The 16,274-nt window shown below is 39.5% G+C and overlaps 1 protein-coding gene across 1 annotated transcript; it reads left to right on the top strand.

The window, feature by feature from the left end:
• The first annotated feature begins 6,295 nt into the window (after positions 1-6,295).
• Positions 6,296-16,274, top strand: LOC137295345 (glutamate receptor ionotropic, kainate 2-like). The gene is made up of 13 exons (XM_067826659.1): positions 6,296-6,371; positions 6,817-6,951; positions 7,296-7,583; positions 7,892-8,088; positions 9,178-9,336; positions 9,886-9,975; positions 11,248-11,433; positions 12,214-12,314; positions 12,434-12,521; positions 12,766-13,090; positions 13,352-13,569; positions 13,861-14,129; positions 15,962-16,274. Exons 1-13 carry the CDS (start codon positions 6,296-6,298, stop codon positions 16,272-16,274), a joined length of 2,445 nt encoding a protein of 814 aa, XP_067682760.1.

Genomic DNA, 16,274 nt, shown 5'->3' with positions numbered 1-16,274 from the left:
TCACAGCCCAAAGCATCGTCGATCTCGTAAGTAAATGCTTCGAGACTTCATATTTCAACTGGAATGGTCAGCTCTACCAACAGATCCATGGATTGCCAATGGGATCCCCTCGCAGAAATATACATGGTTGCCTTTGAAGAAACAGCCCTGAAAATTGCAGCATTCACACCAAAGCACTGGCTCTGCAAAGTAGATGATGTCATAGCCTTCCTGGTCGACAACCAAGATCCAGAAGCCCTGCTGCAACACTTGAATACCCAACACCCAAGAATTCAGTTCACAATGGAAGAAGAGACACACCAACAGCTTCCCTTCCTGGACATCCTTTTCAACAATCCATAGCCGCCAGTGTTTACCGTAAACCGACACATACTGATCAGTATATTCATCACCAGTCCAACCATCACCCCCAGATCAAGGAAGGCATAGTAGCTACCCTGGCACGAAGAGCAAAAGCGGTCTGCAGCCCAGACAGCCTCCACAGCGAATTAAAACACCTGAAATCAACCTTCCTAGACCTTAACGAGTACCCAACCCTTCTAGTCAGTAACACCATCACCAAGACCCTGAAAGAAACTTCTAAGTCAGCTAAACCAGAACCCTCCCCCATCAGAATTAACATGCCATACCAAGGCCAGATAAGTCATCGCATCAGCCGTCTCATCAAGAAAACAACAGGAATAGACGTCACCTTCCGTAGCGAGACCAACCAGAAAACACTACTATCAGCTAATGGACGCGGGTCAACAAGACCTAAATGCAACAATCCAGCAGGATCCAATGTAGTTGTAAAGAGACATATATTTGAGAAACCGGTCGACGACTGGCTGTCAGGTTAAAAGAACACAAAACATCAGTTCAAAATTTGGATCAGAAGTCTGCTGTATGTAAACACATCATGCACAACCCCAATCATAAGATTGTTTGGGACAACACCAGGACGCTAGTTAGGAACGCTAATGGCTTCAAAAGACGAAAGCTCCTAGAAGACAATGAAATCAAGCGGAACAAGCCCTCAATCAACAGAGACGGTGGCGTTTACCTACCTAGTGCATGGAACCACCTTATTCTTAGTGACTAACCTTTATCTAAACATCTTTACCTCGTTAACCTAATCAATAGAAGCCTGCACGCCCATCAGTTAAGCCAATCAGTTAAGCCTGTACATCAGTAGAACCCTGTACATCAATCAATCGAAGCCTGTACATCAATTAATAGAAACCTGTATATCTTGTTACCCATTGTTATCTGTCTACGTTATGTGTATATATACTATATCCCTTTAGTTTCACCATCACTTCACCTGAAGAAGAGACTAGGAACTGTCTCGAAACGTTGTGACCTTGTATAACAAAGAAGTTGAACCATAAAGCATTTTTAGTTTGATTCCACCAACTTCTAAATGCCTTTGAAACAACTCATACGACATGGTTTGACATGGTATGCATTTCTATCAAAGTCGGAAGCAGTGTGTATTGTGTTAAGTGTGAGACATCAGTTGTTATTTTTGGTTACAGCACCTGGTCCACGTCTGATAGCTGAGTGTGCACTGTGTAATACCTCGTTAATCAATGTTCCAGCAGTTTCAAAGTGGGGGCACAATACACAGGCTTCATGTAGCTGAGTACAGAATCAAAACCAGGCTTTGGGCATTACGAGCAAACTCTCAAAACAGCAGGCGTCTACGCCCACATTGCATTCCAATGACAGTATAGGGTAGCTCAATCAAATGAAATAAGACTTGAAGTGGTTCGGTATTACCTAGAAGGAGTGCCAGAAGTAGCACGATGACAAGGAATCTTGATATTTGGCTAACAGGACAAACTGAACAATTCTTCAGGTATTCCAGTGTGAAATTTATCAGTAAAAATACCGTCAGATTTGAATTCATTAATTAGATTCAGCAGTGAATGGGATCAATAATCCTGTCAGCTCACTACTGAAGAACCACTGCTCATCGTATATTACACAGGGCCTTAAAGGAGGTGGAATGTATCAGTTTATCCGATTTTCATCATCAAATGCAGTATGTTCTGAATATGACCTTGGGGACTTGCAGTCCATATCTTTTAGTAGCAGTGATATTATGGGTCACTCGGATTTTGCCATCGAAACCGTCAGTTACGTACATGATGGTTCACACTGCAATCGCGGGTTCTTTTTGACAGTGTGGCCTGATTGTCAGTAGTACACACAATGAATATATTTTCAAACATTTGTCTCTCAATTCGAGTTTGTGTACGTCATGTCTATCTGTGAAATAAGTAAATCTGTTAGTCCATACGCATCTTGCGCTTCATACTTGTGTTGAGACTTTTTTTGCAAAATGACGTGATCATGATCCCTGGCTAGACAGTAATCGTCTGAAATATCTGGCTACCTCTTCACTTCTGCCAGCCTCTTCACTTCTGGCAGCCGCCCCACTTAGCGTTAGGGTGCTGCTCTCACCCAGGAGATAGTTCAGTGTTGACATGCACACAAAGAGTAACTGTGGCCTGCTTCAGTTCAAAATGGATACCTTGATACACGTAGTGTTGAGTCGTGGTGATTGTGCTATCCCTTATATACCAAGCACCATCTGTGCAAGTAATCAAGATGACTGAACAAACGACCTTCCTCTCTTCGAGGACGGTTAGTACCATCTGTTGAAGTTATCCAGAGAACGAAACAAACGAACGTACTATTTATTTTGCTGTGTGATAGCTATTGATATTTTGGCCATGATAGAGTTCTGATGGTCAAATTGATGTTGCCTCAATTGTTTTGACTACAAACGAATGGTGACATGAGGATGCAGCCAATTAAATATTTTCTCACTCAAATCAAACTGTAGGTTGTATTTTCTAACAATTTCATAGTCATACAGTTTGTAAAGGATTACGTCACCCTCATTTAATATCAATAATAAATTCAGGAAACCAACTTTGTTTCTGTATTTTGTTTCGCATAGCGTTGCCTTCTCACATATAGTTTGTGTATATGCATTGTGTACAAGAGTCAATGCTACGTATTTTATCAATTTTCAATCAATGTTGAACGATCATGTACATAATCCAGATAAATAGATCCCAAACAATGCTAACTGTAATGAATGGAGCATTAATGATTTGCCTGATGGCGGACGAGTAGACCTGACGATACGCTGTGTCCACCAACATCAATGTCATCGAGAGTCTGTGATAGCATGAAACACGTTTCTTTTCTAATATCAGTACACCATTGTCCATACCGAATATTGCAAAATAGATAAATGTACAAAAACAAAACTAGTCCTCTTCAGTGAAAACCCGATTCTGCTACTACGCCTAATGTCAAGTAATGTTATTTGGAAAAATGCATTCTGGGAAAAGTGGTTAATTCTGAATATTTCGATGTAGTGTGACTTACAGCCTCAAACATTTGGCCATGTGTTCTCCTTCAGGCTGTTTTCTCTTAGTCGGAGCTAAATCAGAAGAAAGGAAGAGTGAGTGAGTTAACATTTAACGTCACATCGGCAATATTTCAGCCATATCGTGACGAGATCCATTAATGTCATACATGATAGAGAATGGTAAAAAATCTGTCAACGAAGGACAGTAAAGCAACTATCAGAGACAAATATTTAAAACTAGTAATTAAATCCAAAACAATTCAACTATAGAGGACGATACAATATAAAAACAGGCTATAGACCGCCAATAACTGAAGGTAGATCACCATACCAGGGTCCATGGGGTCTTACAGTACCTAGAAGGAAGGAAGAAAAACGTCTTGAATTTAATATTACTTAGCGACTTATGATATTTTCTGACACATCAAATTAGTCCAGGTCTTCCTGACGTTATCAGTATCCAAGAGACATTGCTGTCATCTGGGAAGAATTTTAACATTATGTTCACGTTCCGTCTCCACCCAGATCTATTACCGATCTATCACCGTCCATAATGTCACTTAACTTTACAGAGGGACGTGTAAGATTTTTGTAAAACCATCTTTGTCAATCAAAATATCCACCACCCTGAATCTAGTTCAACGTGTAGCATTTACTTTGACGAGGCAACAAAAATTTGACTGGCATACATTAGTTGAATCTCAATCTTATCGTTTACAACAAAAGATGATTTTGAGCCCGATTTCATTGCTGTGCGTTTGCGCTGTTGATACCTTGTGTAGTAAATTAGGAATGAAGATTTTATGGATATCAACTTCTTTATGAGAGAACACAACGTTTCGGAGTTAATGCTTACTCCTTCATCATATGTGGGTATATACCTTTATTTGCCAGTCAACCTATTTAAGTAAAGTATTGCATTTCCTGAAGATAGGAAATGCAATGTACAGTTTTGCTATTGTAATTTAGAGTCAGAAGCGTCAAAGACGTTCAGTACTACCTACCTTTAAAGACCCCTAAAGGTCCGGGGTAGAATAGGCCTTCAGGAACCCATGCTTGTCATAAAAGGCGACTATGCTTGTCGTAAGAGGCGACTAAAGGAATCGGGTGGTCAGGCTCGCTGACTTGGTTCACACATGTCATCGTTTACCAGTTGCGGAGATCGATTCTCATGCTGTTGATCACTGGATTGTCTGGTGTAGACTCGATTATTTACCGCCGCCATATAGCTGGAATATTGCTGAGTGTGGCGTGAAACTTAACTCACTCACTCACTCCTGAACAGGCAACATTGCCTTATATGTCGTCTTGTAGCTCTAATTGACTAAGACTTGCAAATCCCTCACTTGAGCGGTTTCACCAGAGACCCCTGGTTTCACCGTTTGTGCTTGTTTGTTCGTTAGCGTCAGTTGTGGTAAGGTGAGTGTAGGATATATATATGGCAGGAATATTGCTGAGTGCAGCGGAAAACTAAATTCACTCACTCGCATACCTTTGAAGTAAATTTTGTCTAAAATGTACAATAAAAAGGGACTTAGCAACCAAATGTTACACCAAGTTCAATAAATTCTCATTGTGCCGCATTTGCAATGGAACAATATTCATGTTTTAAACATCAGCATCAAGGTAGATCACTCGCTAATAGAAGAATGAATTAAACTTTCTAACTAAAATATATAAAAAGAAATTGTTCTAAAAGTGGGCTTTGTTGAGCGATGGTCTGAAAATAAGCATGTGCTAATAAATCAATAATTGAGTTATTATTCCTTAGTTTACTACCATCCCAGCAGAACAACATTGAAAACAACGACCCATGCCTTTAAGGTACAATGGCATACCCTCAACCACGTCACCGTGCGTGTACATATCCTAAATCATAGCCGATTTATACACAGAGAATGGCGTCGGTCATTATATCCAGACATTATAAACCTAGACCGCTTCCAACAATCAAGCAAATCAGTTTTCCATTAGACTTTCACTCATCCTGAAATAGGGGAAGATCAATATGTGGAACATGCATTTAATTTCACTTTCGGCATCGAAATAACGATTTGTGTGACGAGACTGGCACCTAACAATTGACTGCATCAATAAACACAAAGCGTATTTCCCGAGGGCATTCATAATTACTTGAAGACAATACATTTCTGCTGATTGAAATATTTATTTGTCCTCATCTAGCTGCAGCACACCTCATGTATTCTTTAGGAATCATCGGGGAATATCTCCACGAAGGGGAAAATCAATTCTATACATTGGAGCAACTTAATTATCATCTGAAATAGGTCAGTGTCAATAGCGGCTTGGCCATAAGCCTGCGTGATCTACACGGCTTGACAGACCTGTTTTACAACCAGAGTAGAAGGGACACGGTAAAAACTAGCATAATTCCATTTCTTCGTCTAAACGTGAATACTACACGTGGCACGTAATAGTTGGGATATGGACATGTTGCCATGATGGTCGCTGCACCTGCCAGCAGAGACTGTCAAGAGATTAGGAATATCAACCAGAAAATATCTCACGGAAGCCCATCAAGCTTTCGAGATTGCAAAATACGATCAGCTGTGGGCTTGGTTTCTGTGGATTACACCAAGTTTGGACTTTCTTATTGTCCCATTTGGGCTTAATAGCATATTTATTGACAGGGAGCCACGTCAGCTTTGATGTTCGTCAACCGGGCGCATGGTCAGGAACTGAACACCAATACGGTGTCATTCTGTAGATGAGGTGAACACTGTCTCATGCGCTTCAGCCTACAGACAATCATGGATAATTTTCAGAGTTTCGTAACAGAAAGTGTAGTACGTCCGAGTTTTGACTGATACTACTGACAGAGGATACATCCCGAACTCTGATTTAGTTAATCGACGTTATCAAATTTGAACCAGACGAATAGCTTTGGAAACAGACGCATTTACGATGTCTGTGGTTTACATCTTCAGTGTGGTAATTTTCATGATGTTCACGTCTTCGCACGTCTGGATGCTTTCTCTGGGTGAGTTCACTATCTTATATATTTTTTTCCTATATTACAAAATGTTTTGATTTCAATGCTCAGTTGACAAAGTGCATATAATACAGAAAGAAACAAAACCAAATGACTTGTGTATCAAGTATCAAAAATATTATTGTACATATGCACCAATGAAAACACAAATCTATGTCTTCGACAAGAATACGCGATACTTTATTCGATAAAAATGTCGTTTTCACAACGTCATTAATAGAATGTACTACATGATTCTCTATGTGAAGATATGAAACAATGATATGATTGTGTCAGGTGCAAGCTGAGAAAGAAAAACCTTCAAACCTTCTTGTAAGCCACGAAACAGACCCTTGTAAGTGACAGGAACGGGTCCATTTATTCAGTGTGTTCCTATGTTTGACATCTAAAGATTCTACCTAGTTCGATCATGCAGAACGCTTTTTCTTACCAGATCTTTTGCTGAACATCAAAGAGTATAACAGATGCTCACAACCTGTGGTCTGCCACAAAAACATTTCTGTCAACAATTACCAGTTAAATTGGACAATATGGCTGCTGGCTGGGGAATTTCCTGCTTTGAAAACAGGTATTACATATTACCTCTTTCAGTTACCATGTTACACATAAAATCTACTAACTCCATTCGGGTGTACGTTGTATGTCTTCCTGTATTTAGAAATGTTTTTATGTGTGTAGTGTGTGTGGGTGAGTTGGGTGAGGAGTGTCTCTTTCACTTTTTTAGATCAAAACAAAGTGGCCAAACCAAAGTGACATTAGTGTAACTAACTAAACCATGGCATTTGATGTATCCATCTCGTTTTTATAAATTATGAATTAAAAGAGGATTTATGCCTTTACTTTAAAGACAAAGTATATATCAGTTACAACTGAATATTACCTCAAGTAGCAACGCTCTGTTTTGAGTTTCAGTGAGATCGGTACATGGGGATGTCATGATCATGGCATCGCTGTCTCCCTGTGAGCGTCATTTCAGTCCCTCCTCCCACGATATCACCGTCGGCCCCTTGGTCTGTTCCACGTTCTTATCCAGCCAGTCGATATATATTCAGTCAGTATTCAATGTCCCAAGTACAGAACAAGCCAACTTTAATGCTGTCATCAGCCATGATTCCATGGAAGATGTCATAGCAGGCATCACCTCAGTACTCTGTCATGTGAAGTGGAAGACGGTCGTCGTTATGTCTTCAACTTATGGAGGTAGGATGAATAACAAGCATTATTCGGAATCCGAATTCCAATAACTAAGGACTACAATGTTCAGTGTTGAAGTCACAACAACACCCATATGAAAAGTCAGTTACAGTATTCAGACAAAACAGAACACACACAAAACACTGAAACTAACATATTCTTATTGAAGGAGGCTCTGTTACTTATATCCAAAATTCTCCGACAACCTACACATTTTCAGTCTGGTAACTCAATATCACCAACAAATCATTTTTAAGATAGAAGAAAAGAAATCTAAAAGCGTTATGATACTAACAAAAGGATGGTGTTTTCAGTTTTCTCTGCACTATCTGGAGGGAGACTGGCTTCGATCAAGTTACTCCTGTATATGATAGATGATCCCAAGAATCCACTTGAAAGTATTGACCTAGCCAGCATTTACCAACTGCTTCCTGAAGAGGACCTCAATCTTCTTGTGATTTGTCCCTTCGAATGTATACAGAAACTACTCAACCAGAACCAGGTAATGTCTGTTAACTTCGATAACAGCTACATTGCTTTCTACATGGACTAATTTCGTTTTGGAAAACTTTTTCATGTTTACAACACTACACCACGTCATCGCTTCACATATGACAGTCATTATAAGATATAAATATTTCAATGTTAAAACTGTGAAGGAAATTTTTAATAGTGTTCATTTTCATTTACTTCTTGGCTTTATAAAAGAAATTGATTTATTTGATGAATTGTGATTGATATGTTTTGTAAACAGACATATTGTAAAGATTGGTACTTTAGATATGTAACTTAGATTCTTAGTGGTTGTTCCCTCAAAGGGGGCTAAAGTACTATAAAATTATTATCTTCCTGAGAGGGTAAGTCCCAAAACTGTCAAAGTCAAATATATACTTACCGCAGTTTAATCGTAGAATTTTTTAAGTTTCTATTATCGCCTATAATTTCCTACAACCGCCAGCGGCTGAAGGGATGGTGTAAATTCAGCTAGAGTCCATGCAGGTAGCAAAAAGTAATGTACGTCCCCACGGTTCCTAGTATGGTGATCTACCTTCAGTTGTTGGCGATCTATGGCCCCTGTTTTATGTTGAAGTGGCTGCTTTGTTTAAAATGTGTTAGTCTTCCATGCCAGTTTTATATTCATGTTTGTGATAATCTAGTATTTTTATGTCTATCGTCGACAGGTTTTACTATGCAAAATGTTTTCATTATTTATTTTTTTAAATTGTTTTCTTCACGATACATGGCTGAGATATTGCCGATGTGACGTTAAATATTAACTCACTCACTCACATATGACAACACCAAAATGGGTTTGTACTGTAAATTATGACACCTTCTAAAGGTGTTCCATTTCGGTCATTATTTCGCACATTTTGTAAAGAACATACTACGGTCATGTGGTGGGTATTTGCGTGAACATCCCATAACCATTTCTCTTTCATTTTCTCATCTACAAGAGACCGAAACCATAAAGTGGAAATACCGTGCGGCGTTGAGCACCAACCAGCCAACAAACTATTCTATAAGAAAATATGCATCAGTAGTAGAAAATAGGTAATTTAATATCAAAATCTTTTATTGTTAGAGTCGATTGTTGGAGTCGAACATGTCAGTGGTGAAGGCAACTCTAGGCCCTCAATGGTTAATGGTTCCTTCTACCGGAAGTGTCATGGACATTGCACCCAGCGTCAAGCCATTCAAAACTCAAACTCTTGTTTTCATGGAGTTCATGCCGTGTTCGAGGTCCTATTCATTACTGGTAAGTAGCTTTTAAGTTCATTCTTATACAGGAAAGAACTAAACGTCGGGGCACAGAACACTCTACAAAATCAGAAAGTAACAACGTTAAAGTCAAATCAAATGAAAACGTTTGCTTGTGTCCATAGAATATTACAATATGGACATTTTTTCCACTTCCAGTGGAAAATCATTTATTCCGAACACCTGATCTTCCTATATATGTGACGAGACCTGTAAAGATCAGCGTTAGAATTGATCTCTCCAGTAACTGATGCCTGTTGTAAAATTTCTTATTGATGTAACAAGAATGTGAATCCAATTTAAACCAACTAAACAGAATGCAGACAAGTTCATGATATTCAATTATATATTGAATAAAACAAGGTTACAGTGAGATTTCCAATACGATACAACTGAATCACAAATATAAAATCTAAACTCAGTCACGGCCAGCGCTTTAAACGTCTGTGACCAATCATAACTGAAAGTTACTTATTTGACAAAAAAATCCTCATAACACATTAACTGTGTCGTTTCCAATTATATGTTTGCCCCTGTAACATTACAGAATCCTGAGTCTATCACCAATCATTCCATTAGTTCCGAACGAACTAATTTGACAGACCTGGCGGCTGAAATAACAGATTTGTTAAAGAAGGTATGTGTTTTCAACATGTGAAAGTACATTCGCCCAGTAACTCAGTGTTAGCTCATCGCGGTTTTCTTTCAGCTCATTATTCACCGTATCTTCGTGTCAAATTCATGTGTACCTTGGAGTATAACGCGCGGGTCACGTGTAATCAGCGGGCTTTATACATGATGCAGGCCTATCTCACACTCGAGTTCAGTTTGTGTGAACTGCGTCTCACACCTTTGTATCATGCGGCTCAAGTAAATTCTACAACTTGGCATTAGTGTATGTTTCTAGTTAGAATGAAGCTGGTAGAAGCATAGAAACTGTCACTACTTTCCAAGTTGTTGGTCGTTCCGAAAACATTGTATGGCAGTGAAATGCATTTTACAGAAGTTTTAGCAATGTTCCAGCAACATCTGTGTGAGCTAAGATGAGTGAGAGAGTTGAGTTTTACGCCGCAGTCAGCAATATTCCAGCTATATGGTGGCGGTCTGTAAATAATAGAGTCTGGAGCAGACAATACAGTGATCAACAGCGTGAGCATCAATCTGCGCAACTTGAAACCCATGACATGTGCCAACCAAGTCATCGATCCTGACCACCCGATCCTGTTAGTCGCTTCTTACCATTCTCCCTTTAAGACAAGCATGGGTCAGCAGAAATGAGCTTCACACATTGTACCCATGTACAATCCAGGTATTCGGCTTGACGATCAAACCCTTTCACCACAGGGCCAACCACTGTAACTATTGTAGTGAGTGAGTGAGTTAATATTTATCGTCACATCGGCAATATCGCAGCCATATCGTGACTTGAACAAGTAATAATGACATTGCAGAATGAATGATTATAAGAAACTAAAACCCTGTTGACGAAGAACAGTAAAACCACTAGTATATATCCATTTAAGACTAGTAATTAAATCTAAAACAATTTAACTATAGTGGAGAATACAGTGTAAAAATGGTCTATAGATGGCCAACAACTGAAGGTAGATCACCACACTAGGAGTCATGGAGACATTACTTTTGCTATCTGCATGGACCCTAGCTGGACTTACACCACCCCCTCATTCGTTAGCAATTTAGGCACATCTAGCCATACATTTAATGTAACTATTGTATGTATATTGTTAATGTAAAGTACAATCGCTGTTAATTATGCTTAATTCAGTATGGTCTTAAGGGAAAAAATAGTGCAATATACACTGTATGTGAATAAATCACGGGGATATCACTGAAGGCACACGGTGTTGGCCAGACTGTATATGTTAGGTAACACCATCTACGGTTTCAGAATGAAGCCGACGGCAGTTACTCCGTTCAAGCTCAACTAAAAGTTCTCGGTACAAGCCATTCTGGGACAAATGTGGAAACTGTTGGCTACATTGGGAGAGATTACTCCGTGAAGGTCAAGCATCCGCTCTATCATGCGAACAATGATGTATTTCACAACAGAACATTAATTGTCGGGACTCTGGAGGTATTGAAAATGCACTTCAGTGTTCTGCTTTCTCCAATGTTTAGTGTAGAAATTGTGATTTTCCTATAATGGCTTTAGATAGAATAATACTCTGTACACCCGTTAATGTGTTGATTTATTAATCACTTTCTATGTGTTGTTTCTGCTTTCAACCATGCCTACCTTGTTGCAGACTGGGTAGAAACTGACTAAAACACAATATGTCAAACATCACGTTTTGCGTTTGCTTTCACATTCAAATTCAAATCTGTTCAAAGTTGCAGGTAGCAACGATATGAATTGAAAACACCAAACACACCACCATTCTACTACGAAAACGGTTAGATTGGAACGTTTGCAAAACCACTGTGTGCAGGGGTTCGGTCGATGCTAATTTTCATTCGGGAATTCGCAATAAAAGCCTTTCAAATATGGTGCTACGTTATCTTCTGCCAAATCATTCTAGCGATCCACGATGACTCCACCTCCTAAATATGTATCCTCAAAAAGATGATTCAGCTTTACACGTTTTTTATTTCATATTGAAGTTTAATTTCTTTTAAGACATCACAGAGAAACAATGTAACAGAAAAATGTCTGCAGCAAAACCACTTCAGAATATTGATGACTGTAATTTGAAAGATTTTGATTCTAATTCAGATTTCAGACTTCTGCTGAGTTAGTTGTATTAATGACAAACTATTTTCGTGATTGAATATGTCATTTGTCTGATGAGCGGCAACATGAAAACGAAACAATCGAAGCAACGTATGTCATTACAAACTTCTTGTATTGACACAGTGGGCGCCGTTTGTGATCAAGAAGGTGGAGAACGGTTCTGTGAAGTTCGACGGTCTTTGCATCCAGCTGTTGGAGGAACTGGCGAAACAACTCAATTTCAGGTTTCAATTAATGTTCTAGATGTGGGTGTAGTATAACCAGGCAGTAAAGTATTTTCCACCTTACCAAATGAAACCAAGGTTTTACTATTACCTGTCTGAACTATCTCTGTACTTGTTAGCTATACCCTAGTGGAGCCCCCGGACAGGGAGTGGAGTCGGGTACTGAATGGCAGTTGGACAGGGCTGGTGAAGTTACTAATTGATGGGGTATGTTGCAATAGTAATGGACCGTTACATTCATGATATGTCCTGTACGCTGGCAGACATTCTGAGCATCCAGAACAAAAACGCTAATGTTCCTTGCACTGGACATTTATGATAGAGAAACGAAATTGTGATTGGTGTAATGTAAAGAACAACGTGATTGGTCTGTATTCTCTGCCAACGTGATCATTTAATGTGAGCACGTACACCTTCCATAGTAAGTCAGGAGACATGTGACTGTTTCCAGGAGGCTGATGTGGTTGTGGCACCGATGTCTGTGAGTAAGAGCAGAGCGTCAGCCATCGATTTCACTGTCCCATACTTCTACGTCCAGTCAGCTCTTATTCTCAGCAAACAAGACCCCAACACCAACAAATGGTTGACTCTACTCTCCCTGTTCCGCTACGAAGTTCTCGTTTGTATCCTCGTCTCACTCATCTTCTCCACTGTCTTCCTCTTCCTGATAGAAGAAGTGACACCAGTCCGTTCATGGACGGATGATAGGCCCACAGATATGCAAACCCGATATGGAGATATACTGTGGTATCATTTTGGAGCTCTTATGGCGAATGGTAAATCAAAATTTGCTCAATTCACATCACTTGATAAAGTTTTATCACTTTACTTTTGACACCGACAGTATGGTTTGACTTTGTGGAACAAAGGTCCGACCACTCCATGAAAGACGCCACTGAAGAGCGATTTGGCAAGACACATATAATAAGAGACAAAAATGAATTACAGTTTTCTTGATTACCCTGTTGTTTCCGTGAAGATTCTGACAATAAAATATGCATATGCATCGTTGTATAGCATTGTTACTACTATTCCAGGAGGAGCATACCTTCCCAACACGGAGTCTGGACGCACAGTGCTCAGCTGTTGGTGGCTCTTCACGGTGATAATGGCGGCGACTTACAGTGGTAACCTCATAGCGTTCCTCACCGACGGACGAGAGAAACCGCCTTTCTCCAATCTGGCTGAGATGGTGCAACAGGACACATACACGTGGGGGTTTGTGGGAGGCGCGTATTTAGTCACTCTCTTCCAGGTCAGTACATGAACAATAAGTATGAGTAAGACTTCTTTTTCTGTCGAACCAACAGAAACTATCCACCATAACCTTGAATGAAACGAAATCAGGCCAAATCAAGGAAAAAGGCTAACTCCCTTTTAAATATGCAACCCTAAATTACCCTTTCTGGAGTTCGGGTAACTCATGTATTTATTCCATATCAGTTGTCTGAACTACTAGTTCACCAAGAATTGTTATTTTGAGTGTACTGGTTGTATTTGTTGTACTGAAAATACATTAGTGCATGTAGGAAATGTGTGTTTTCAGGACTCCAACATCTCCGTCTATCAGAAAATATGGCAGCTTGTGGATGAAATGACAACAAACGATCCAGGCTGGTTGAGTCTCGATGGCAACGAGCACCTGCAACGAGCGGCCGAGAGCCCGTATGTCTATATTGCAGAAGAGGTTACTTTGGAGATGTGGGACGACCCTCGGCGGTGTAATATGCAGGTGCTAAAAGACAACTACGCTTTCGGCAATTATGCAGTTGGTCTACCCAAGCACAGCATATACACACAGTTCTTCTCAAAACAGTGAGTACCGTATGGTAGGGGTTCTAATGTTTGATACTGTCATCCTGTCATCAGTTTCCGGGTGCTCAAGAAACAGTTGCTGCTTTCTCAATAATCACCTGAACACCTGTAAAGCAAGGAACTCTGTAAAGAGCATAGTTTATTGCATCATTCTGACAATGTCATGACAATTTGTTTTTCGAAACACTATCAAAGAGTATTGAAATAATCGCGGAAAGATTACCCCGGCCAACTGGTGGCTCCTGTCAATAAGAAGGGCAAAAGGGTGAAACAAACCTCGGTCAGGTATGGAACAAACAAATAGGGAAGTCGTATTTGACACTATTTATCATTACCATGTTTTGAAATTTGTTAGTTCACATATATGTCATGAAACCTTGTGTTGAACGTTTGTCGTATCTTTGACAAGATACAAGATTATGGTACCTCAGACGTCATGGAATGTGATTTGTTAGCAATGTTTTTTTCTTTTTGAAAAACGAAAAATGACCTTAGAAAAAATAAAGTTGTCTCTTGTCATGTAGTCACATGGAGAGCTGAATGTTACCTGTCTGAAGCCGAAATCTGATAACCAGTAAGGTCGTTTCAACTGTTCCATATTTAGATTCATGCATAAAGATGAGAATGACAAAACGTTCCACAAAGCTGTAAGACAAAAACATGCTTTCAGTTGTCAACTCCCCTTTCATGTCGAGCAATATTCCAACAGCTCAGGCCTTTGGTGTTTACGTTTTACATTTTAAGACACAAATCAGCTTGCTGTTATTATTAGGAGATCAAAGACTGCCATACCACACTTACTCAGAATTTGTTTAATCGAGGATACAACATGACAAAAGTTATGTCTGATGCAATTTTCTGTTTTGACTTATACTGCATTCTAGAATTATTTCAGGTGAACTACTGCCTGCACTTGTTTATGTTTATACGGACGCCACCCGACGGTTCAGGATACACTTACCTTTGCGCGAACATCATCACTGTTTCATAGTGATTAATAAGCACATTCTCTTTCATTGTATTGACTTGACTGTATTCATTCTGCCATCAGAAGGGATATTGAATTACTAGATAGGTTTTGTATGTTTTGTAAATAGATAAATGGTATTTCAAACATGGTGGTATAAATTAGGAACTGCGACTGTCAGTGGCTGTACCCTCAAAAGGGGGTACAGTATCGTAAAAGGGGGGTACAGTATCGTAAAAGGGGGTACAGACTACGTAAGTCCAAAAAGTTTGAAAGTCAAATTTAAGCTTACCAGCTTTTTAAACGTAGCATCTTTGTTCTTTTAAAATTCGGCTGAATTAGTCTTACATTGCCAGCACCTGAAGGGATGGTGTAAATCCAACTAGGGTTCATGTAGGCTGCAAAGACACTGTAAGCCCCCATAGTTCCTGGCACAGTGATCTACCCTCGGTCGTTTTCGATCTATAGCATGTTTGTTTTTTATCTATCGTGCTGTCATGTACGGTCAAAACTACATTAACAGGTTTAAATATATATCTCTGATAGTCTAGTTGTTTTACTGTACTACGTTGACAGGTGTTTATAAGTTATATTTAATCATCATAAATATATAACTTGTTTTAGACTCTATATGGCTGAAATATTGCCACTCACTAGTGTATATGTGTATGTGAAATCAATAGGAGCAATGGTCATACAGCAAAAAGGGTTAATGATGTGACTGCACCCATAAGGACTTTCTAAGCTCTGTAATTCCATTTGGTAGAAGGTTTTTACAACAACTTTGTCTTAAAAACAAACCTTTCTTTAGTAAATGCCTGTCATGGTGCGGGATAGAGTGTATACGTTCTATTTACGTTTGCAGGATTTTGAAAGTGTACGAGAGCGGCCTCCTGGATATGTGGTGGAATCGGTGGAAACCTAAACATCAGTGTACGCCACCCAGCAGAAAAGCGAAGAGGATTGACATTTTAGTCTTGCAGAGTGCATTCTATATTGCATGTGTTGGCGTGGCTATATCATTCTGTGTCCTTGCAGTTGAAACGATCCGTTATCGGAGAAGAAGGCATCGACTGCCTTCTGACAGTGTTAAAGACGAAGAAGTGCCAGTTTGCTCTGATACTTTACCCAAGGATGTATCCAACAGACATGAACCTGCATCCATACCTGACAAATGA

This window comes from Haliotis asinina, chromosome 8, assembly GCF_037392515.1.
Source record: "Haliotis asinina isolate JCU_RB_2024 chromosome 8, JCU_Hal_asi_v2, whole genome shotgun sequence".
NCBI lineage: Eukaryota > Metazoa > Mollusca > Gastropoda > Lepetellida > Haliotidae > Haliotis > Haliotis asinina.
The sequence above is the reverse complement of the archived record's forward strand: the minus strand, read 5'-3'. Positions and strand labels throughout refer to the sequence as shown.